General features: G+C 60.6%; 1 protein-coding gene across 5 annotated transcripts in view; it reads left to right on the top strand.

The window, feature by feature from the left end:
• Positions 1-1535: 1535 nt before the first annotated feature.
• NFASC (neurofascin) overlaps positions 1536-22042 on the top strand; it is a 65304-nt gene continuing 44797 nt past the window's right edge. For 3 of the 5 annotated variants that reach the window (XM_062211280.1, XM_062211282.1, XM_062211281.1), the window contains exons 1-6: positions 1536-1626; positions 8234-8339; positions 10940-11136; positions 11513-11635; positions 13962-14132; positions 17778-17828. In XM_062211280.1, the coding sequence (XP_062067264.1) occupies positions 1536-1626; positions 8234-8339; positions 10940-11136; positions 11513-11635; positions 13962-14132; positions 17778-17828 (739 nt within the window). Of the gene's footprint in view, positions 1627-7500; positions 7519-8233; positions 8340-10939; positions 11137-11512; positions 11636-13961; positions 14133-17777; positions 17829-22042 lie in introns of all 5 variants that reach the window. The other 2 variants (XM_062211278.1, XM_062211279.1) reach the window with 1 other exon arrangement.

Genomic DNA, 22042 nt, shown 5'->3' on the forward strand with positions numbered 1-22042 from the left:
CCCTGTCTCCCAGGAGCTTGCCCCGCCTCACCCCTGCCCCTCCCCGTCAGTCAGGTGGAGAGGAGCAGGGGCTCTGTGGGCTGTGGGCTTCCGGCTGCTGGGAGAGCAAGTGCAGAACTTGGAGTCCCTTTGAGAGGCAGCCGTTGGTCCAGACAGCTCAGGAGCCACCTCCTGCCTTCCACGTGCACTCAGGCCCCTGGGGGAGCAGCAGCTGGACCGCTTTTTAGGACCCCGTGGTTCAGAGCCTCACGCAGGCTTCAAGAGCCGTATTTCAGTCTCTATTGCAGACCCTTCTTGCTCTTCCCTCTCGGGAACAGGGGAATAAGTTTGTCCCAGCCCGTGCTGGGCTCCATGGACAGCCATGTGTCGCATCCCTGAGACCTTGGAGCGATTCCTGGTGCTGGAGACGGTGGTCATTGGGCTGGCGGAACGCTGCTTGTTCTGCTGACCCCCGGCATCCTGCCTCTGATCACCGTCTCAGCACTGCCGTTGGGTTAGAGGCGCATCAGGGACCCACCCCACCCCGTAGCTGCACAAAATACTCGCCAAGATCCTTCATCAAGAAGAGGTGGCCGGCGTTGTGGCGCAGCCACATTAAGCCACCACCTGGGACACCTGTGTGCCTTGTTGGAGCACAGTTCAAGTCCTGGCCCTCTGCTTCCTCTCTGCCTTCCTCGTGATGCAGCTTGGGAAATTGGCAGGTGATGGCTGAAGTACTTGAGCCTTCTCCCGCCTGCTACTCACATGGGAGACCTGGGTGGAGTTCCTGGTTCCCAGCTTTTGGCCTGACGCAGCCCTGGCTGTTGTGGGCATTTTGGGCATGAGTCAGCAGATGGAAGATTTCTCTCTCTCTCTCTCTCTCTCTCTCTCTCTCTCACACACACACACACACACACACACACTGCATTTCAAATAAAAAATTTTTTAAAAAGGCCATTGGACAGCCAAGTTTTTCCCTGACTAACCTGTGATGTGCCACCAGACTGCAGGACATCAAGGTGGTCTCAGCTCTGCGCCCCACGCCGTACGCCCTCAGCCCCAGGCACACTGGGCGCACGTCCAGAGCAGCTAAGAGACAAGAGTGTTTCTTCCACCCTGGGGCGTGGCGTCTCGAGGCTGGGCCCGTGTCTGCTTCCCTGACTGTTCTACACAGCCTCGTCCTTCCATCTAGAACTGTGGTTCTTGACAGGACACAGGTGGCAATGCCTGGAGCCATGTTTGAGGGGTGGCAGGGCTACAGCACCTGGTGGGTAAGGCGGGGGGTTGCTAAGCATTCTGCAGTGCCCAGGATGTCCCCCCTCCCCCAATGGTTCGGTCCCAGATGTCTCAGGAAATCCTGTTTTAGGACCAAGGGGACCTTGAGAGGCCTCCCAGCCCTTGTAGCATGACTACAGCAAAGCACAAGTTCAGGGGAAGCTCACCTGCTGTTGTGTCTCTTTCCACAGCTGAGCTCTGTCCAGGAGGCCCAGCTGGAGCGGCTCAAGGCAGCAAGACCCCGAGGGCCGGGGAGCAGGGAGCGGGGCCTGGTGCCGAGGATGGCCAGGCCGCAGCCGCCGCCCTGGGTCCACGCAGCCTTCGTCCTCTGCGTCCTTGGACTTGGTGGAGCCATCGAGATTCCCATGGACCGTGAGTCCCGCTCACCTTTGTCTCTCTTTCTACCGGTTGTAGGCAGAGTTGCTGGAGAGGAGGCCAGCGGAGAGGGGAGCAGTGGGCTCTGCCATTCAGAGCTGGGTTTCTCACCAAAGCGGCAGCACAGGCTTTGAGTCTGAAATCCCGCACACTAAGGGGCAGGGCTGCTGCCTCGGGACTGGTGAGCTGGGGCCTGCAGAGTCGGGGATGTGGAGCGCTGCTTGGAGTCCCGCCCTCTGCTCCCCTCCCCGGTCCCCTTTGGTCTCGAGCAGTTTTGGGGTCCAAGGTGGGTAGACTGTTCTTATTTACCTTTCGAAAGTCTTGGATAGCCAAAGCTGGACGTGTCAGGCCCTGTTGGCTGGGGTGAGCAGGTGGACGGATGGCCTGGGGTGGGTCAGGAAGGGAACATATCTTCATAGACATGGCTGAGCGAGACATTAAAATAGAGGCATCATGCCACTGGAAGAGACCCAGGCACAGGTGGCTTTTGCTGGTTTCCAGCTCCCCCACGGGAAGTGTGCATCATCCTCTTCTCGGGGGGTGGGGCTAAGATTCGACCGTGATGCCATAAGGATGTGAGCTGCTGTGCGCACCACGGGGTCCCCAGCGGCTATAGCCACTGCCACGTTCAAGAACGCCTGCAGGTCGGCAGCCAGGCTCCTTGGCCCCGCCTGTAGGCGTGTGCTGCCTGTGCCACAGCTCCGACACTTAGCGCTAAGGTGGGGACGTGACACTGCAACCTCTGGTCCCTGCTCCAGGGAAGGGAAGGGACCCATGGTGCCAGCCGACTTGGGCTCTCTCCAGGTGACAGACGTCTGGGGAGGAAGCGCAAGAGTGACACAGCCTGCAGGAAGCCCCCACCGAGCCCTCCACCGCCAGCCCCTTCTCCCTCCCAGGGGCACCAACCAAGGCTGCCCCAGAGATGCGCATCCAGCTGCAAGCAGGATGGGCAGGGCCAGCCAGTAGCCCCAAGTGTGTGTGCTTGCCTGGGGACACGTGTGCGTGTGTGTGCACCGTGCTGTGTGTGTTGTGAGGAGGGGAAGGCGGGGCAAGGAAGTGTTGCCGGAGCTACCGTCTGCGTAACTGGCTCAAGGCGACTCTCCCAAGGTTCCCAGGAGCAGTGAACAGTCCCAGGCAGACGACCCTAATCAGGAGTGTGTTAGGCCGCGTCCTGGAGCAGGTGCGGAGGAGTGTGGGTTATTGCTGCGTGGGGAAGGCGTGTGCTCTGCTGCTTCTCGCTCGTTCCCCTGACACTTTGATCCCGGGGCCAGTGTGGGAGGGGCCCCCAGGGCGAGGTGCACCCACAGAGAGAGCTTTGGCATCTGTGTGGGAGTCTGGGTTCCTGAAGCCCTCCTGGAGACAGACACACAGCAGGTGTCACATCTTTCCAAAGACCCATCTGTGGCCCGAGGGCTGAGAGGGCCGTGACCTCCCCTCCAGCCTCTCCCCATCCCAGTGTCCCTGAGGAGGGGCTGGGAGGAACCCCCTTCCCTTTCCACGTGTGTTCAGGGAAACGCAAGCCCTTTCTTGCTCAGTCAGGCAGAAAACGGGCGACAGCATCAGAAAAGAACCCGGGTCTTCGTCCCTGCCACCGAGGCGCTCAGCACGCCCACTCCTCCTCCCTTTATTCCTCTTGGAACTCACGGGCATCGCAGCTCGCCATAGCGGGCAAAGGTGCTGCCCACGTCCCCTCTCCTGTGGGTCTCACAGCTGATCCACCTGGAAATCCAGCCACTGTCGCCAGCTCACCAGCAACTAAGTGGCACGCCCAGCATGTTACCATAGCGCTTCCCCAATGGAGGGGTGACCCAGGCTGTGCCCAGGCAGGAGACTGGGCTGTGCCCAGGAAGGAGGCCCTGGGTGCGGCGGGGCTACCACAGCATCTCCTGGCTGAATCTGTGGAAGCCGAATGCGGGAAGGCAGGCCCTTCTCGGAGGCCCCGGGGGTCCTGGGAAGAGGGTCTCCTCCGACAGGTTTCTCCCTCCCCATATCAGCTGAGCCCCACCGTCCACTCACCCTGGGCTGGGCAGAGCTCAGGCCTCCTTGGCTTTCCCTGTTTGCCGAGGGGTTCGGGTGGGAGGCCGTGTGACCCTTCAGGGGACAGCGTCTGAGCTTGAGATGGGCACTGCATCCTGTCTGGGTGGCTTGGGGGCAGCAGAGCCCTGGGCCGCTGCACAGTCCCTCCAGCCCTGCGCCTGCCAGTGCAGTCACACGCACCCCACCTCCCCGGCCCGAGGAGAACAGCCTGACCTGAGAAAAGTGCCCGGGGCGGCCACAGTGGGTTTGCCAGCAGCCAGTCTGCTGGAAGCTGGCCCTCCATCTCCTCCCAGTGTCAAGGGCACTCAGTTCTCTCCTGGGAACCTAGAGGAGGGCAGTGGAGGGGGGAGTCACTTCCTCCCAGCCGCGTTCTGAGCAGCACTGTGGGATGCCGGGCTGCACGTGCACACGCACACGCATGCACACCTCACTCTCCATCCTCCCAGGGGTGTGCCCGAGGGCGCAGGTACCAGAGCCAGGCTGGGGAAAGAGGCCGGAAGCAGCAGCCCTGGTCACCCCGGCTGGCTGGCATCTGCCACCGCCTGCAGAGCCCAGCCACCGGCATTTCCTCCCCCTTGGAACCGGAAGAGCACATTCACTGCCCGGCCAGAAGTCCCCAGACCGCGCGTTCCGCAGGAGAGAGGGCAGGTGGTGTGACGCTGGACGGGAGCCGGTGTCCTTGTGCCCAGACAGGCTGTCCCCACTGCTGTCCCCTGGCAGCTCGTCTTCTGGGTTGATGCTGTCCCTGTAATAAATTCCTTGGAGCTCAGTGGTGGCTGCAGTTGTCATTGTCCCTTTAGGCAAACAAAGTCTCACGAGGCCCCGGGCCGGAGAAGTCGCTGTGGGCTGGGGACGATACCCAGCCTGCTCTGCAGCCCTCAGAGTCCCCAGCCCACCCTCTCCCTGCTCACTCACCGTGTCCAGAGTGTCGAGAACGTAGTGCTGAGGCCTCGCCAGACGAACCCACTCCTCCCCACCCCCCCGGCTCGGGATCCACCCGCAGCAGGATTCCCTCCTGTGTGACCTTCACCAAGTGGCTTCCGGCCTCGGGATTGAGGGTCCCGGACAGGGTCCAGGGTGCTCCCCAGGGAGCCAGGCTTTGAATCTACGAGAGAGCAGCCTGCAGCCCGTGCGCACAGGGACGTCCTGCATCAGGCTTCCCAGCGCCGTGAGGCCAGGGCCTCGATTGGATGTGAGGACCCCGGGGACCTCGGCTATGTGTCTCGAAATGAAGAAGCCAGGGGCCCGGGCTGTGGTCACAAGGAATGGGCTCAGGGCCAGCGGGTGTGGCATAGTGGGCTCAGCTGCCACTTGGAGCACCCACATCCTGTTTTAGAGTCCCAGCTGCTCCTCTTCCCGTCCAGCTCCCTGCTAATGCTCCTGGGAAGCAGGGGATGGTGGCTCAAGTCCTTGGGGCTCTGCCACCCATGTGGGAGACGCAGATGAAGTTCTGGGCTCCTGGCTTCAGCCTGGCTGAGCCCTGGCTACTGCAGCTATTTGGGGACTGAACCAGCAGATGGAGGATCTCCCTCTCTCCCTCTTTCTCTCTCTCCCCCGCTGTGTGTGTGTGTGTGTGCGCCTGTCAAATAAATCTTAAAAGGAGTGGGCTGAGACGTCAGCCATGCTCTCCTGGGAACGGCCCCTACTATGCCCCCCCACCCCCCCACGCCAACTCTGCTGGCTTCCGTCTTTCCAGAATTGCCTTATTTGGCCCAGGCGGGAAGATCACAGGCGAGCGCGGAGGCCGCGGTGGGGAGCCCCGGGGAGCACACGTGCAGCCCCTCACCGCTGGCTGCCCCTGCACCTTGCCTTCCTTTGTCTGCTGCCCAGGCAGCGCCAGGCAGGCGGTGAAGCCAGACCCCTCCTCCGTGCCCCCACGGCCACACAGCCGGGCCCCTGGGGAGAACCAGTTCGAGGCACTGCCGGTCTCCCCTGTGGGGTGCTCCCTCTTGCCTTCCTTAGCACCCTGCACCGTGTGTCTCTCCTCCTTCTCCTGTGGCTCCTTCTGCACCTCTTGGGCCCAGCTGTGGCCGCCCTCTCTGCGCCCCAAGGTCCTCTTCACATCTCCCTGCAGTCAGAGCAGGAGGCGTCGAGGTCACGATGGCTCTGCATGGCCTCCTGTCCCCCTAGAAGCACCTGCTCTGAACAGGTCAGCCTGGGATGCCTGCCCAGGACCTGAGAGTGCCGTGACATTCCGACCACGAGGAGGAAACACGCGTTCTCTTCCCTGCAGATGGGGTGCAACCAAGACTGCACCCCCACCCCACAAAGAACACACCAGCTAAATCCTTGCTATGCAGGGGTGGGCATTTAGCCTCGCAGGTCAGACATCTGTGTCCCACAGAGTACCTGGGTTCGATCCCCAGCTCCAGCTCAGGACTCCAGCTTCCTGCCAACACAGATCCTAGGAGGCAGCAAGTGATGGCTCAAGTCATCGGGCACCTGGCTCAGCACCAGCTGAGCTTTCTCTTCCTCTCAAATAAAAGTTTTTTTTAAAAAAAATGAGTAAAACCTTGGTATCCAGAGTGTGGTGTACACACCACCAGCATGGGCGTGGCCTGGGCACTTGTCAGAAATGCAGAGTCCCAGGCCCCGCCCAGACCACGGACTGAGAACCTGCATTTTAGTCAGATCCCAGGTGATTCATGGGCCTGGTAAAGCTTGAGACGCTGGACCTCGCCCACGTGCACCTGTGTGGAGCACGCCTGTAAGGAGCTCGTGCACATCTGACATGAGAGCTGCAGAAGATCTGTGCCCCCTGCCTCTCTACGACCTTCGTGGAAAGCACAGAGGGGGAGGGGCTGGCGCTGTGGCGTAGTGGGTAAAGCCGCCACCTGCCGTGCCAGCATCCCATATAGGCGCTGGTTTGAGTCTCGGCTACTCCACTTCCGACCCAGCTCTCTGCTATGGCCTGGGAAAGCACTAGAAAATGGCCTGAGTCCTTGGGCCCCCTGCACCTGTGTGGGAGACCTGGAGGAAGCTCCAGGCTCCTGGCTTCGGATCAGCTCAGCTCTGGCCGTTGCTGCCAATTGAGGAGTGAACCAGCAGAAGGAAGACCTCTCTCTTGCTCTCTCTAGGTCTCTCTGCCTCTGCCTCTCTGTAAATCTGCCTTTCCAATAAGTAAATAAATCTTAACAAAAAAGAAAAAAAGCAAACAAAGCCCAGAAGGGAACCGTAGGCTCTGCCACGTCCCCCAGAGTCTTGCTGAGAAGCACGGTTCTACAAGGTGGGGACCCTCTGCCAGAGACAGGGCAGCAGTGGCGCGTCTGCCCTCATTTCCCAAAGGGGGGGGAGAGGGAGGAGGAGAGGAGCGGAGAGGGGGGATGGGGGGAGAGGGGGGAGAGGAGAGGAGGGAAAGGGGGAGGAGGGGAGGGGAGAGGAGGAGAGTGTCTTTTCCCATCCTGAAGGAGGGAAGGAGAGCAGTGAGGCCTGGGCCCTCAGGGCTTCCATAGCGGGTTCAAATCCCCCTCCCAGCCTCTCAGTCTGCCTCCCCGTCTCCCCCTGCACTGTTGGCCTGGAGCCCACGTCCCTCAGTGGTGTGCGGTGGCCTTTCGGGCAGCACTCTTTGGTCAGAAGCTGCTCCCCTGGCTCCGCTGTGTGGTTTCTGTCTCCCAGGGGAGGCATTGCACCTCCCCTGAGCACTCATTGAGCCTGTTCCTGAGCCCTGCTCTCGAGGACTTGAGCCACCCTGCAGCTGGGTGCACAGTGCCCCCCCCCCGCCCCGCCTCACCCTACCCTGCCTGCTGCCGGGAGAGAACGCCTGGGCGGGGATGTTCCTATGCAATAACCATCTTCTCTTCTCCTCACCCCATGCTAACCCATCGGAACTAACAGCAAGCATTCAGAATGAGCGTAAGTCCCCCGTGTGCCTCTGGCAGGTGGGAGGGAGGAGGGGGTGGCAGGGAGAAGGCCAGGTGAGGAGAGACTGGGACAGTGGCTGCCCCCCTGGGCCTGCAGAGACTTCTCCCAGGGCTTCTCAATGCTAGGACCCCTGTAGCCGGGTCCTTACGCCAGGGAGCAGCCTGTTCCTGGGAAGGGCAGAGGAGCAGGTGCAGGGAGGTCTTTGGGTCAGAGCTGACCAACCTGCAGACCGGTGGCTGGTGCCTGTCCCGATGTGAAACTCTGGGGCTCGGGACCCAGCGTGAGAGGATCCAGGCCCTTGGCATGCAGACAAGTCCCGGGGAGCATCTCTGGGATGCTCAGAGCCCAGAGCCATCAAGGCGTGTAAGCTTGGAAGTCTGGCTGCTTTCGTTCCTGCCTTCATTCAACAAACATTTACTGAAAACCTGTGCAGTGCGCAGGGCACTGGGCTAAGAATGGCAGAAACAGAGGCCAGGCTTCCAGTTTCTCCTGGGGATCTTAAAGGGAGCCCTCTTACACCGGGACGTGGACACCTGCGCCCTGTGCTGCAGCCCCCCGAGCTGGGTCTCTAGAATGGGGCACTGTTGCTCCCCCACAAGCCTTCCTGTCCACGTGGCTCCTGAAGCTCCTAATTTCCGCCATTCCCCAAGCCAGGGCCCATGGGGGTCCCCGCCTCCCTGACCGCCCGTGGTGTGCCCTGTTACAGTGACCCAGCCTCCGACCATCACCAAGCAGTCAGTGAAGGACCACATCGTGGACCCCCGGGACAACATCCTGATCGAGTGTGAAGCCAAGGGCAACCCCGCCCCCAGGTGAGTGGCAAGGAGGGGAGCGAATAGGAGGGCACCCCCCCCCACCACCAGCAGCTTTGTCTCTCGCCTGGTGGTGCTTGAGGCCGGTGCGGCAACTGAGAAGTTAGGGCCACTCACTCCAGAAGTGGCCCCCGGGAGCCCACCTGATGGAAGGTGATGGGGAAATTTAGCTGATAAGGCTCTGGGGGCCGAGGAAACATCAGGGGCTCGTGTACATCCATGGCGACCATGCAGGACTTGGAGTTCAGGCTTCTGACTTTCAGTGTCACACCGCTGCCCGGTGTCCCCTCTTCTACCCGCGTTCAGCTGCCAGGAAGTGCCTCCCAGCTACCTCGGGTCTTCCTTTTTTAAAAGATTTATTTATTATTTGAAAGAGTTACAGAGGAGAGGCAAAGAGAGACAGATCTTCCATCCTTTGGTTCACTCTCCAAATGGCCACAATGGCCAGAGCTGGGCCAAGCTGAAGCCAGGAGCTTCTCCCAGGTCTCCTGCTGCTTTCCCTGGTGCATCAGCAGGGAACTGGATGGGAAGTGGAGCAGCCGGGACTGGAACTGGTGCCCATATGGGATGCTGGCTCTGCAGGTGGGGGCTTCACTCCTACGCCACGGCACCGGCCCCAGGTCTTCCCTTCTGAGTGTGTGGCTCATCAGGACCCAGTGAGAGGTCAGCAGCCATGTGTGGAGAGCCCGCTCTGTGCAGGCTGTGGGAGGCGTTGTGACTCACGTCTCGCCCCCTCCCCTCACCGCCCTCTGTGGCAGGACCCATGTCCTCCCCGGGGTGCATGGGCTTTAAGGGCCTTTTCCCAGTCCCAGCGTGAAGGGTGCAGATCCAGGGTATGCCCCAATCTCTGTTTGCATGGCGTGATAAGCATCACAGGTAGGGCAGGTGTGAGTTATCTGTCTCCCTCATTCAAAGCAGCACCCGGCAGAACTCGGGAGCAGCGAGGCGGGGTGCAGGCTCACAGGTTGGAGACACCTTATTCTGGCCTTGGGGCTTGCCTGAGCCAGTTCAGCGCTGAGCTGTGAGCCCAGGGGCCTGCAGGGACCCACTTACCCTAAGTGGAGGCCTGAGGGATCACTGACCTTGCCCTGAGACTTGGTCTTTCCCCCCAGTGTTGCTTTGTAGGGGCAGTGACTGACACTGAGCAGCCTGCGTGGCTCCCCCTCCCCCTGCTGCCTTTCCTGGTTCTGTCACGGGCAGGGCAGCCAAGGATGCATCTCCTGTGGCAGGTGCACATCCGCCCAGGAGAGGCGGGGAACATCCCCACTCTTCACCCAGCACTCAGTTCTAGGAGGGCTGAAAAGTTTCTGGAGAAGTAGAATTAAGAGAGAAGCTTGGGGGGCCGGCGCCGTGGCTCACCTGGTTAATCCTCCACCTGCAGCGCCAGCATCCCTATGGGCACTGGGTTCTAGTCCCAGTTGCTCTTCTTCCAGTCCAGCTCTCTGCTGTGGCCTAGGGAAGGCAGTGGAGGATGGTGCAAGTGCTTGAGCCCCTGCACCCGCATGGGAAACCAGGAGGAAGCACCTGGCTCCTGGCTTCAGATTGGCGCAGTTGCAGCCGTGGCAGCCATTGGGGGGTGAACCAACAGAAGGAAGACCTTTCTCTCTGTCTCTCTCTCTCACTGTCTAACTCTACCTGTCAAAAAAAAAAAAAGAGAGAGAGAGAGAGAAGCTTGGGGTGGGTGCTGTGGCTCAGTGGGTTAACACCTGCCTGAAGCGCCAGCATCCCATGTGGGATCCAGTTCGAAACTCGGCGCTCCACTTCCGATCCAGCTCTCTGTTATGGCCTGGGAAAGCAGTAGAAGATGGCCCAAGTCCTTGGGCCCCTGTACCCACGTGGGAGACCCAGAAGAAGCTCCTGGTTCCTGGCTTTGGATCGGTGCAGCTCCAGCCATTGCAGCCAACTGAGGAGTGGACGATCGGATGAAAGACCTCTCTCTCTCTCTTTGCCTCTCCTCTCTCTGTGTAACTCTGACTTTCAAATAGATAAATAAATCAGAGAGAGAGAGAGAGAGAGAGAGAGAGAGCTTATTTGGATGCAAAAAACCTTAGAAATCCATGCAGAGTTTTTCCCAGAACGTGTATTTTCCATGAACTTTTTGGAGACCCTCATGTTAGGCTGAGGTTCCTTTCAAAACCTCTGTCTGCTCCCAGGCCTCTGAGCGTGGCCTCTGCTTTACCCTCCACAATCCCTGAGCAGGGCGCACGCAGCCTGCAAATTCGGGAGGTGGGAGGAGCAGAGCCGGCTCGCCAGGGCGCTGGACTAGGGTGAACTGGGACTTCTGACTGCAAGAAGGGAAGGAGCTGCTGATTCTGGATTCCCGCCGGTCAAAATCCCAGCCTGCTGCCCACCTGTGCACTTAGCATAGCCCTCAGGGACCACCTGAGCCCTGGCCCCCGCCCACCACAGGCACCTGGTGGGACCTGGGACGTGGTGTTCTGCCTGCTGCTCAGCCAGGGTGGGGCCGTCAGTCTGGAGGTGCGGGGTGGGGCTGGAACCCGGGGTTTGGTGCTGAGTCGGGGCCTGTGGGTCTGGGGTTGGCCCGGAGGATGGGGGTGTCCCATCCGTCTTGGTTGCTCCTGCTCCCTCTTGGTCCACAGCTTCCACTGGACGCGCAACAGCAGGTTCTTCAACATTGCCAAGGACCCCCGTGTGTCCATGCGGCGGCGGTCGGGGACTCTGGTGATCGACTTCCGCAGCGGGGGGCGGCCCGAGGAGTACGAGGGCGAGTACCAGTGCTTTGCCCGAAACAAATTCGGCACGGCTCTGTCCAACAGGATCCGCCTACAGGTCTCCAGTGAGTGGCAGGGGCGGGGCTGGGTGGCCTGGCCTGGGGAGATGGGCGGTTTGGTGGATCATTCTAGAAGATCTGGCCCTGCCGCTGGGGGCTGGGAGCTTTGGTGCCCTCCGTCTGTGCATCTTTACCAACTCAGAAAGTCCACTGGCATGGAAACTTCCAGGCCAAAGTGTGCAACAGCCTCCCTGGCCGCTCTGTGCATAGGAGGAGGGATGGGGGAGGCGGCTTTGCAGGGGGCGTCCATGCCCAGAAAAGGCCCCTCCTCCGCCTCTCCAGGGCCGCCCCACCCCCACCTCCTTCATTCTCCTTCCCCTCCTGGAGCCCCTATCCCTGCCCCTTGGCCTCACTTCTTCCTCCTCTGCCTCTTTCTCCCCAGAATCTCCTCTGTGGCCCAAGGAAAACCTGGACCCCGTTGTGGTTCAAGAAGGCGCCCCCCTGACGCTCCAGTGCAACCCCCCGCCCGGACTTCCGTCCCCGGTCATCTTCTGGATGAGCAGCTGTGAGTCTTGGGGGCCTGGCGTTTTATTTCTGTTTTTTTTTTTTTTTTTTTTTTTATTGTTTGACAGGTAGAGTCATAGACAGTGAGAGAGAGACAGAGAAAGGTCTTCCCTACGTTGGTTCACCCCTCCAAATGGCCACCATGGCCAGAACTGCGCCAATCTGAAGCCAGGAGCCAGGTGCTTCCTCCTGGTCTCCCATGTGGGTGCAGGGCCCCAAGCACTTGGCCCATCCTCCACTGCCCTCCCAGGCCACAGCAGAGAGCTGGACTGGAAGAGGAGCAGCCGGAACTAGAATCCAGTGCCCATATGGGATGCCGGCGCTGCAGGTGGAGGATTAACCAAGTGAGCCACGGCGCTGGCCCCTTATTTCTGTTTTAGTCTCGGGGACCTGGGGGGACTGAAAAGGGAGGGGGGCTCCCAGAGCTAGCAGTCCTTGACCTGTGAGAGGCAGGTGCAGGGCGGCCACGGGGCTCCTGGGCTCATGTCCCAGCCCCACTGTGGTTGCCAGGCGGCCTCGAGAGGCACTTCACATCTCCAGGCCTCAGTCTTCTCTTCTGGGGAAAAAAAAAAAAAAAAAAAACAGTGCTGATGATTGTGCTGCTCTGATGGGATCCTGGCAGGGGTGAGTGGGCTCGTCTGTGCAGTGCTGAGCACGGGGCCAGGCACCCGGTGAGCACTTGGCGAGGGCTGTGATGATGAAGAGATGTGAGAGGGAAGGCTTGAGGAGCAAGAGCAGTCGCCCCACTTCTCAGCTGGCCACGCCCTGGCACTTGCTACCAGGCCTGCTCTTGTGGTCCACGGCTGACTGGGTCTCCTCTGATTGGCTCCTCAAGAGGTCAGAGGATAGAGGGAGCTGGGGTGTTTGGAGCAGGACCGGGTAACCACATTCAGAAACTGTTCTGGCTGAAGGGGGACTGGGGCTTGTTCAGCCTCTCTGTTTCAGTTAAAGGGAGGAGGGGGCTTCCGAAGGTAGGCGGAGGCCCACCGTCTCTCCATCTGTCTGCCTCCTGCTGCTGTCCCTCCCTTGCCGTGTAGCCATCCACCTGTCGGTCTGTGGGCCACCTCCCCCCCCCCCCGGCCCCGTTCTCACCGACGCTGAATCCTCACCAGCCGGCTGCCTCCTTCCGTCAGGAGGCGGCAGCAGGGCCAGATCTCTGGGCTCAGTCACTGTCCTGCCCTTCCCTCATCCCAGGGCAGATCTGCAGGGGAGGCTCTCAGGCCGCAGGCTGGGGCTGGTTTGTTCCTTCATGGTCCGGACCCTCCTCCCACACCCACCACGTCCCCTCCGCCGCCGAGTTGTGTCCTGCACAGATCTCGAGGCCTCCTCACCGCTCCACCTCCGTGGACGTCTCCCCGGCCCAGGCCACACTTATCCATCCCCAGTCTCCCCGATCTTTCTAAAAATCTTGAACCTGGTGATTGCATTCATGGGCTTGAAGGTCCTCATGGGCTCCCCTGTCACCCTGGGGAAGTCCGGGCTCCTCCCCGCGGTACATGGTCCCCTTCCTGCCCTGGTCCCCCTGCCCCTGTAACGTCCCCCCACCTCCCTGCAGCACCCCTGAAAGGGCTCTGTACACTCGGCCCTGCTGCCTGCGAGCCTCTGGGCTCCTGTGTCTTTTTCGCCTGGGTCAAGGCTCAGCTTGGGACCCCCTACAAAGGATCGGGGCTTTTCCGCGGCCCACCCCCTCCCTGCCGGCTGCATTCCACGTGCCGCCTCATGCCACGGTAACTTGTTTATTTGTTGTCTCTTCTGCTGGAGCCTGGAAGCTCTTAGAAAGACAGGCTCTTCCTTGGTCATCTCTCACCAGCACCTAGCACTGTGGCCGGCCCCGTGCTGGCCTCGAAGAAGCCCTTGGGGAATGATTCGAAAGACGACCCCACCCCCCGTGGGCACATTGGCATCAGTGACCTTGTGCTTTAAGCACTGGTGACTTGGGGCCAGCGCTGTGGTGCAGTGGGTTAAGCCACTGCCCACAACACCAGCCTCCCACGTGGGTGCTGGTTCAAGTCCCGGCTGCTTCACTTCTGATCCAGCTCCCTGCTAATGGCCTGGGAAAGCAGGGGAAGATGGCCCAAGTGTTTGGGCTCCTACACCCATGAGGGATACCTGGAAGAAGCTCCTGGGTCCTGGCTTTGGCCTGACCCAATCCTGGCCATTGTGGCTATTTGGAGAGTGAGCCAGTAGCTGGAAGATCTCAATCTCTCTCCCTCCCTCTCTTTCTGCTGTAATTCTGCCTTTCAAATAAATAACTCAATCTTTAAAAAAAAAAAAAATGGTAGTCATGGTAGCTACTAACCAGCCTCTGGCCCTCTGCCTCCCCATAGCCATGGAGCCCATCACCCAAGACAAGCGTGTGTCCCAGGGCCACAATGGAGACCTGTATTTCTCTAACGTGATACTGCAGGACATGCAAACCGACTACAGCTGCAACGCCCGCTTCCACTTCACCCACACCATCCAGCAGAAGAACCCCTTCACCCTCAAGGTCCTCACCAGTAAGTGAGACCCCTGCCCAGGGCTGGGGCCAGGGAGGCCGCCCACTGACCCCGAGCAGCTCACCTGGACACCTGTCCAGCTCGCGGTACCCGAGCTGCCCCAGCCATCCTGACACCACGTCCCCTGCTTCTGAAGCCACGAGGCCAACTTGATCACATCCAAGTCAGTGCTTCTCCTACTGTGGTGGGGTCAGAGCCGCTGGGGACCTGGCAGCTAGACCGAGGCCCAGCACCTGTGCCGGGGAGGTGGGTGCCCACCAGAGTTTGAGACCTGCTGCTTTAAGGGGTTGTCTGGTGTCCCGCCCCTGCACCTGTTTGTTTTATTTCTAGCCGTTGCTTAGTTATCTTTGTTTCTAAAAGAAAGCTATAGCATTGACCGTTACGGTTAGTGCACACCTCAAAGTAAAGGTCGCTGGATTCTGAGGCACGTGCGCGTGGAACCGCATGGAACTGCTGTGTTTGCAACTTGCAGGTGTACATTTGAGTTCTGATTGTTTTAGCTTTTTATCCCCTGATGCTGTGTGACTGGAACACAGGCCAAGAAGCATCTCCTGGCCCAGCTGCGTATTGGTGGCCTCTGCAGGGGAGACGGCAGCTTCGTCACCAGCACCCTCCGGGGTGGGGACAGGCCAGCCTAGGGCGTTTGTGCAAAGCCCTCGCCCGCTCGGGGTGCTGGAAGTCACTTAGGCAGGTTTTCACAGTGGATGTGGGGGTGTGCCGTCCAGAAGATCCCCCACCCCCCCCACACAGAGTCCTTTGTGTCCCTCGTTCTTGCTGCGAGTGCGGTTTCCCACGCTGTGGACGGCGAGGGCTGTGGGGGAGGCTGGGTGGAGAGCACCACGTGGGTGCTGGCAGCACCCTCAGGTCCGAGAAAAGAGGCTGAACCTTGGCTCGCCACTGCCCACGGGCAGGTGCAGGCGGGGAGCAGCCCAGGTGAGAGGGGTCCTGACCCCCACCCCTCTGTCCCCTTCAGTCCCTGCTTCAGGCCCTTCGAGTCCACCCAGCCCACAGGGGCTCCCACGGCAGTGAGATCAACCCCTCAGGCGGCTTCCCTCTCTGCTCTCTTGCTGGGTTCCTCCTTTCGTCTTTTTCTCTCGCTCCCTTCACCCCTTCCCCTGCTTTCTTGGCCCTCTCTCTGTTCTCCTTGCTTTCTTGGAACTCGGCTGTCCCCTCCTCTGGTCGCCGCCTCCTGCCTCCATGGCGTCCCCACACACTGTGACGAGCAGGCAGTGAGCTGCCCGTGATGCAATGGCCCCTGAGCCCTGCGTGTTCCCGGAGGGTGACCCCGCCTCCTCCCGCTTGCCCCTCTCCAGGCCGGCCAGCCGGGCTGGGTAGGACGGCGTGGCCCACGCAGGCCCTCTTGGTGGCTTCCATGGCCAGGACCAGGATATCAGAGCAAGCTGCTCACTGAGCAGACCCTGGGTCCTTGGCTCCTTGTCAGGGGCAGTGCTGGGAGTCAGCCTGGTACCCTTGGCCTTCCAGGGCAGAGGCCGGAAGGTGCAGGTGAGCCAGAGGCTGCCCTAAGCAGTTAGAGATGTCAACAGCATTTGCAAGCAGGGCTTTATAGAAATATCCTTTTCACCAGCAGAGGAGTCGAGGGCTGTCTGTTTTTGCTTCATTTCTGGGCCCTTTGTTCCATTGAAGACTCTTTCCTCTCAGCGACAAGAAACCCTCTAGGTGACCGAACACAACCCTACCGCTCCCTGGAGTTCTTCCAGGGGCAGCTTTGGCTGGAAGCAAGTCCTAGGCGTCCGAGCCAGCTGAGAATTGGGCACAGTTGCTGAAAATAGCGCGGGAGTGCTCTCTGCACCTCCCTGGCTGCCAAGGACACAGGCTTCCTTGTGCACTCGTTACAAGGTCCGGGCTGGGAGCTGGGGCAGAGCAGCGGGGGCAGCGGCAGGTGCTCCGGCCGTGTCTGCCCACCTGGGAGGCGGTCCCTCTCAGCACGCCCCATTTGCATCACCGGTGGGGAGACAGGCATTCACACAAGCCAGGGAAACTTACAAGGCTTTGCAAAACCAGCTGGAGATGCACCCAAAGATACACAGAGGCACCCGGCCCACTCTGCGGGCGCTGTGGCCGGCACCGAGACCCTCTCGGGGCCCTGCTGCAGTAAGAGGCGACCGTGGTGTGGAGCAAGGCTGTCCCTGGGCAGACGCTGCAACACTGCCCCTGCTTCCTTCTCACGTCCAAGTGATGCTCTTAGAGAAGCCTGAACGTCGCCCTGCAGTTCTCCTCTGTCCCCAGAATCCACAGTCAGCTCGGTCCTGGTCCTGGCTCAGCTCCCGGGTAAGAGACAGGCCTTGTTGCATCTGGTGGTTGGGAGCCTGGAAGAAGGGCCCTTTGCCCTGAGTGTGCTCTGCTCCCTCCACCCCTACACTGAGAGGGGTGGAGCAATCTCTCCCGAGCCCACCTGCCCCTGCACACCTGCCTCCTCCTTCCGCAAGGGATGGGCTCCCACCTGGAGCTCCAGATCTTCCCAGCCCGACTCCCCCCCACCCCAGCCTGTCCTCAGAGATGCTTCCAAATCATGAAGCGCTCCTCCCACCCGGGTGCGAAGCAGACTTGGGAGCACACAGTGCCAGTCCCAGAAAAGAACTCGCGCCCCCCCTTGTAGTTGGCTGTGAGGGGATCTGATCACTCTTCAAATATGCAAATGTCTTGGCGCGGCACCTGGCCTCCCTCGGGCAGTTGGAGTGCGTCCTGGGCTCCTCCGCCTGGCTGCCAGTCAGCCTCACAGCCGCCTGTGGGTGCTGCCAGCACTCGAGCCCTGCAGCTGAAGGGTGCTCGTGGCAGAGGGCGAGAAACTGCTCGGGACGGTGGCGTGATACTGTCCCTTCTCAGCAAGGAGGACACCCTGCCTGTGGGTCTTGATTACCCACGCTGGCAGCGAGGCCACCGGCCCCACCCCTGTGGGAATGCCATCGTCCCAGCACGGCCTGGGGAGCCCAGGAGGTCCCTCGTAGTAGGCGGAACTGTCTTGGTCCAGAGTGTGGACCTCACAGCTCCTCTCTCCCCTGTCTCGAGCTACCGTTCTAAATCCTAAAGCCCTAACCTCCACCAAGCTCTCCAGCCTCACTGGGCCGCTCCCAGCATCCTCACCAGGCGGCCTCAGAGACTCTGAGGGTGCCCCCTGGTTGGGAGGGTGCTGGTCGCCAGGCACCGCTAGGGGTCGCTCTCCTCGCTGTCCTCATCCACGATTGTCTCCTCCCTCACCCACTGCAGCTTAGCCTGTGTTCAGCGGGACCTTGCTCTCCCCCGGGGCTCACTAACGCTCCCTCTCCTCGAGCCGCCCCCAGAGCTCGCCTGGTGCAGAGTCCCAGGCACTAGGCCCCCGAGGAGGAGGCAGCCCGAATCTGCCGCCGCCGCCACTAATCCGAGTCTCGTCCGTGCCACACCGCAGTGGGACCAAGCGAGTCAAGTTGGAGCCTAATTTCTTTCATTTCTGTTTTACTGTTGCCTTCTTTTGCAGGATTTAACCTCTTCTTCCCTTATTTTGGGCTGTTTTGTGTTGCTCGTCCCTCACCAAGCGTGCCACGTCTTTCCTTTGCGCCCGGACCCTGGGGCTGCCCTGGTTTGTGTGTGGCTTCGCCTCCGTGACTCCTCCGTGGCCCCCGTGTGCTCACCCTCTTTTGTTTATTGCAGACCACCCCTATAACGACTCGTCCTTACGAAACCACCCTGACATGTACAGTGGTGAGTCGCAGCGGTAACCTGGGAGCAGCCCTGCCTGTCCTAACCCCACTTTGCCTAACCGGACTGATAACCGCGTCACTAACTCCTGTGGGGTGGCAGCTCTGACGCCTCCGGGACGCGTTTGCCGTGGCTCACGTGGCACAGATGGGTCCTAGCACACCAGCCTCGAGCTGCTGGGGTCTCGACCAGTTGTTCGGACCCCGGGTAGGGTTTCAGGAGAGCTCCGTGAGGATTCGGTAGAGCTTAGGAGCCAGTGGGACGGGTGGGTGTGGGGACAGGGTCTGAGGATGGCTAGTGCCCACGGCGAGCGAGACAGGAAGTGTGGTTCCTGCCGGTGGTTTAAGGAGCTCAGAGAGCCTGGCGGTGTGGGTTGCGGATAAACAGCCTTGGTTGCTGTTTATCATTTCACAGCTAGTCCTTGTCACTCTAAAGTCTCCCCTGGAGATAGGCGTGAGGGTCCTGCTCTGAGTCCCCTTCAAGGTGAGTATACAGGCAGTGGGACATCCGTGGTCCTCCATCACCTGTGCCACTTCTCTCCCAGCGGGACGTGCAAGTCCCAGGCTCACCAGCCCACGCCTGTAGGACGCGGAGGCATGGGTGTCACTCATCGCTCGAGTGGTTGTAGGGTCATTGGCCATTTCCACACCTGAGTGACCCCTCGCCGGGACTCAGGCACACCTGGATTTCCTTGAGCAGCCGGCGGAAGCGGAGGCTCTGACAGGCAGCGCCTGTCCTGTGCTGTGCTAATGGAAGCAAGGACTGGTGTCGGCGTGGGGGACGGGACGAGGGAGCCAGGGCCGCTGCCGCCAGCTTGGCACCAAGCAGCTGGAATCGCATTGAGTCTTCCAGAGAGGTCGGCCCCCCAGGGAGTGGGGGCCTCTGTTGGATTGTGGGTATCTCTCCACTGGCGTGGACTCTGCCTTCCTCTGCCCTGGGTTCCAGGCGCTGTGTAAGAGGAAGCATTCTAGCAGCCAGAGCGGCTCAGACCCAGAAGGTCCCTGGAGCCCCGTGTGACCCCAGCCCACCTTGTGTGAGATCAGCCGTGCCAGGGAGCAGGCTCGCGGCGTTGTTTTATCAACAGAGGGAGTTTGAGGGATTCCAGCCCGCTAAGGCGGCTGGTGACCAGTGGTCGACGTCCTCACAAGAGGCCAAGTGGCACTTAGAGCTCACAAGCTCCCCCATGGGGACTGGGCCCTTGTCCCCTGTCCAGCAAGGACAGGGCTGACCCAAGTTAGGCAGCCGCTGCAAAGGATGTAAAACCAGAATGAGGCGCGCGTTGAACAGGAGACAGCTGGGCTGGTGCTTCGAGAAGGAAATAGAAAATGAGCAGGGAGGAAGCAGGAAGATTCTCTCCGGAGTGCAGGAGCTGGGCGCAGTGAGAACGCCCAGCGCGCCTGCGTGTTGGCTTTGAACTATGGTCTCCACTGAGACAGCAACTTGAGATGCGCCCGGTCCACTCTGGGCCGACCGCCCAGGTGAGACCCAGGCTCCAGGACGTACCGTGGAGTGACGCGAGGCGAGTCCTCTGGGGTCTCAGAGCTCGCGTTCCTGGTCGGCCAGGTGGATGTACAGGTGCCTGACTCCTGGGGCTAGAGCGAGGCGGCAGGATCAAGTGGCTCTGGGTCCAGTGCTGCACACGTCATTCGTGCTTAGTAAATGATCAGGAACAGCTTAGCATTGCCCGGCTCGTGCGGTTCATCTGAGCGTCTGACGTGAAGGGAAGATGAGGGGAAGAGGGCAGGTGCAGCTAGAGGGAGAATTCGGAGAAAGCTCAGGGCAGGCTAGAGGAAGAAGCTGCCCAAGTCCTCGCTGTGCTGAAAGCAGGGTGAGGAGAAAGGCTCGGCTCTGCTGGAGAGAGAAAGGTGAGAAACTCCCAGACGGCGAGGTAGCCTCTTTGCTACAGAGTTCTCATCTCCGGGGATGGTTTGGTCGGCCATTCTCCACGCCAGAGAGGTAGGCGGGAGGCTGGGAGCCCAGCCCCATGCGTCTCTGGTTCTCGGTTCTGAGAGCTGAAAGCTGCCGTGCGGTCTGGACGGAGTGTTCTCGGCAGAGGTTCTTGGATGTAGCTGATGCGCGAGGCCCTGTGTCCTGACAACGAGTGCCTGGCAGGGGGAGCCCCTGAGGCTGCCAGCACACTTCCGGGCAGCAGCGGATGATGGACAGGCGTCTCCCACGGTGTGGTGGAGGGATGCCACGCCCTGAGGGCCTCAGCATCTGGCTGTGGGTGTGACCAGGTGTTAGGTCAGCCCCACCCTGAAGATCAGAACAACAGGCTCCCATGAGGGCGGGGCCAGATCCCCTGGGCTCCCTGCGTGCTCTGGCCTTGGGGCGACACTGTAGCAATCACCTTTGTCTGGGAGACTCTGCCTCGGGGACCTTCTCCAGGGAAGGCCTTAGGCCTGGCCCCTTCCTGTGGGAACAGGGGCTCCCAAAGCCACAACTGGATAATCCGTCCTAAATTCTCGCAGTCATTCCCCTGGCTGCAGCTGACCACACTCCTATTGGGCCAGCCTTAGTGGCGTTGCTGCCGGCCCCAGCCCCGATGCACCTGCAAGCTTCCTGTGCACTCCAGGTGCCCCTGGGGCCTGCCTTCTCCTCCGTGGCTGGGTCTGAGTGTGTTTGTTCGTGGCTGGGGAGAGGTGGGCTCTTGAGCCGGGCCTGGGATCTGATGGAACGCAGTGGGGAGTTCAGCAGCTCGCGAAGACAGCGTCTTTTGCCTTTGGAGTTTGGTTTAAGATGGCGCGTGCTGACTGTCAGAGTGGGGACAAGCGGAAGATCCTCGCTTAGGGGAGGCACCGAGGAGGCATGGAGCAGAGGCTTCCGTGCCCGGTGCAGAATCCAGAACAGCTCTCTGTGACACTGGGCGAGCCCGATGACCTCACAGGAACTGTGTCCCCTGCTGGACCTGGGGGCACCCTCCCCAGGCCTGCTGCGAGGACTCCCCAGGACAGCGAGCCACCCACCAGTGCTTCACCCGTAACACCTGCTCACCAAATGGTGGCCCCGTTGTTACCAGTGACTTCTAGAATGTTCTTTGCTTTTAAATTTTTTTTTTTTTTTTACCTTTGGCTTGTTTCCCAGCAGCTTCTCGTGCTTCGGGATGAATCCGTGGCTGCTAGCCCACTTCCTACAAGAGGAGACTGGCTGTAACCTTTCATAGCCTCAGCTCCAGCGGGCCACAGCACCCCCAGCTGGAGTCTCTGCTAATCTCCCTCCTCCCCCTTCTCGCTGCTTTGCTGCTCGTGTGCGCTTGTGGTGCTGCACCTATGTGTGAATTGAATGTCCACAGGGCCGCAGATGGGGCTCCGCGTGGAGCGCCGACGCCTTCCACATCAGCACAGGCTCCCAACACTTGACAGCTTCCCCAGGCTGACGCGAGAGCCTCCCGCCCTGGAATCGCCACCTCCTCCTCCTCCTCCTCCTCGTGTCCTTGACCCCCTGTTACCTTGAGTGTCTCGGTGACTCCCTGACGGTGGGAGGAAGCTATGGTTGGGGTCAGGCTTCCGTATACCGAGAGCTGGGTGCTGCAAAAACTATAGATGTAGACGGTAACCGATTAACCACATAATGGATTAACCCCTTCAGTAGCCTCTGTGTGTGTGTGCGTGTGCGTGTGTGTACATGCATGTGCGCTGTGGGGGAGGTGAGGACGCCTTTACAGAAAGAGAAATGTCGAATGGGGTAATGGCTGTCTTCTCTTTTGTTTCCCTGTCCCCTTGTAATCTGTTCACCCCACATTCGTTCAGCCCCTGCTGTGTGCCGTGTTTCCTGCCAGCAGCCCCATCCCCTATGTGTGTCCCATCTCTCCCTCCCCTGCGCCATGCACCCCTCCCCAGGGCCCCCCAACAGGAGCCCCCAGCCCGCCAGGCAGCAGCTCAGCAAGCTCCCGTAGGAGACACCAGCTGCCCGGAGACGGAAGTCCTCACTTTGCCAGCACTGACCAGGCCCCTGGGGACGCCTTTGTGCTCCCCCAGGCATCCTGAGGGCTCCCTGCCTCACCAGCTCCGCCCGGCTCGCTGGGCTGTCTCAGACCCACGGAACCCAGGCTCAGCTGATTGTCACTTGTGATTGTCACAGAGCTGTGGGGTTCCCTTTTGCCTGGGCTCCTGGTTAGAAAACCCTAGCTCCTGCCCCTTCCAGCTCACGGGTTGCTGCAGAGCCGCGTGAAGAGCTGTGGCAAGAGGGGGCTCGGGCAAGGTGGGGTCCGTCCTGCC

Source organism: Lepus europaeus, chromosome 14, assembly GCF_033115175.1.
Source record: "Lepus europaeus isolate LE1 chromosome 14, mLepTim1.pri, whole genome shotgun sequence".
Taxonomy (NCBI): Eukaryota; Metazoa; Chordata; class Mammalia; order Lagomorpha; family Leporidae; genus Lepus; species Lepus europaeus.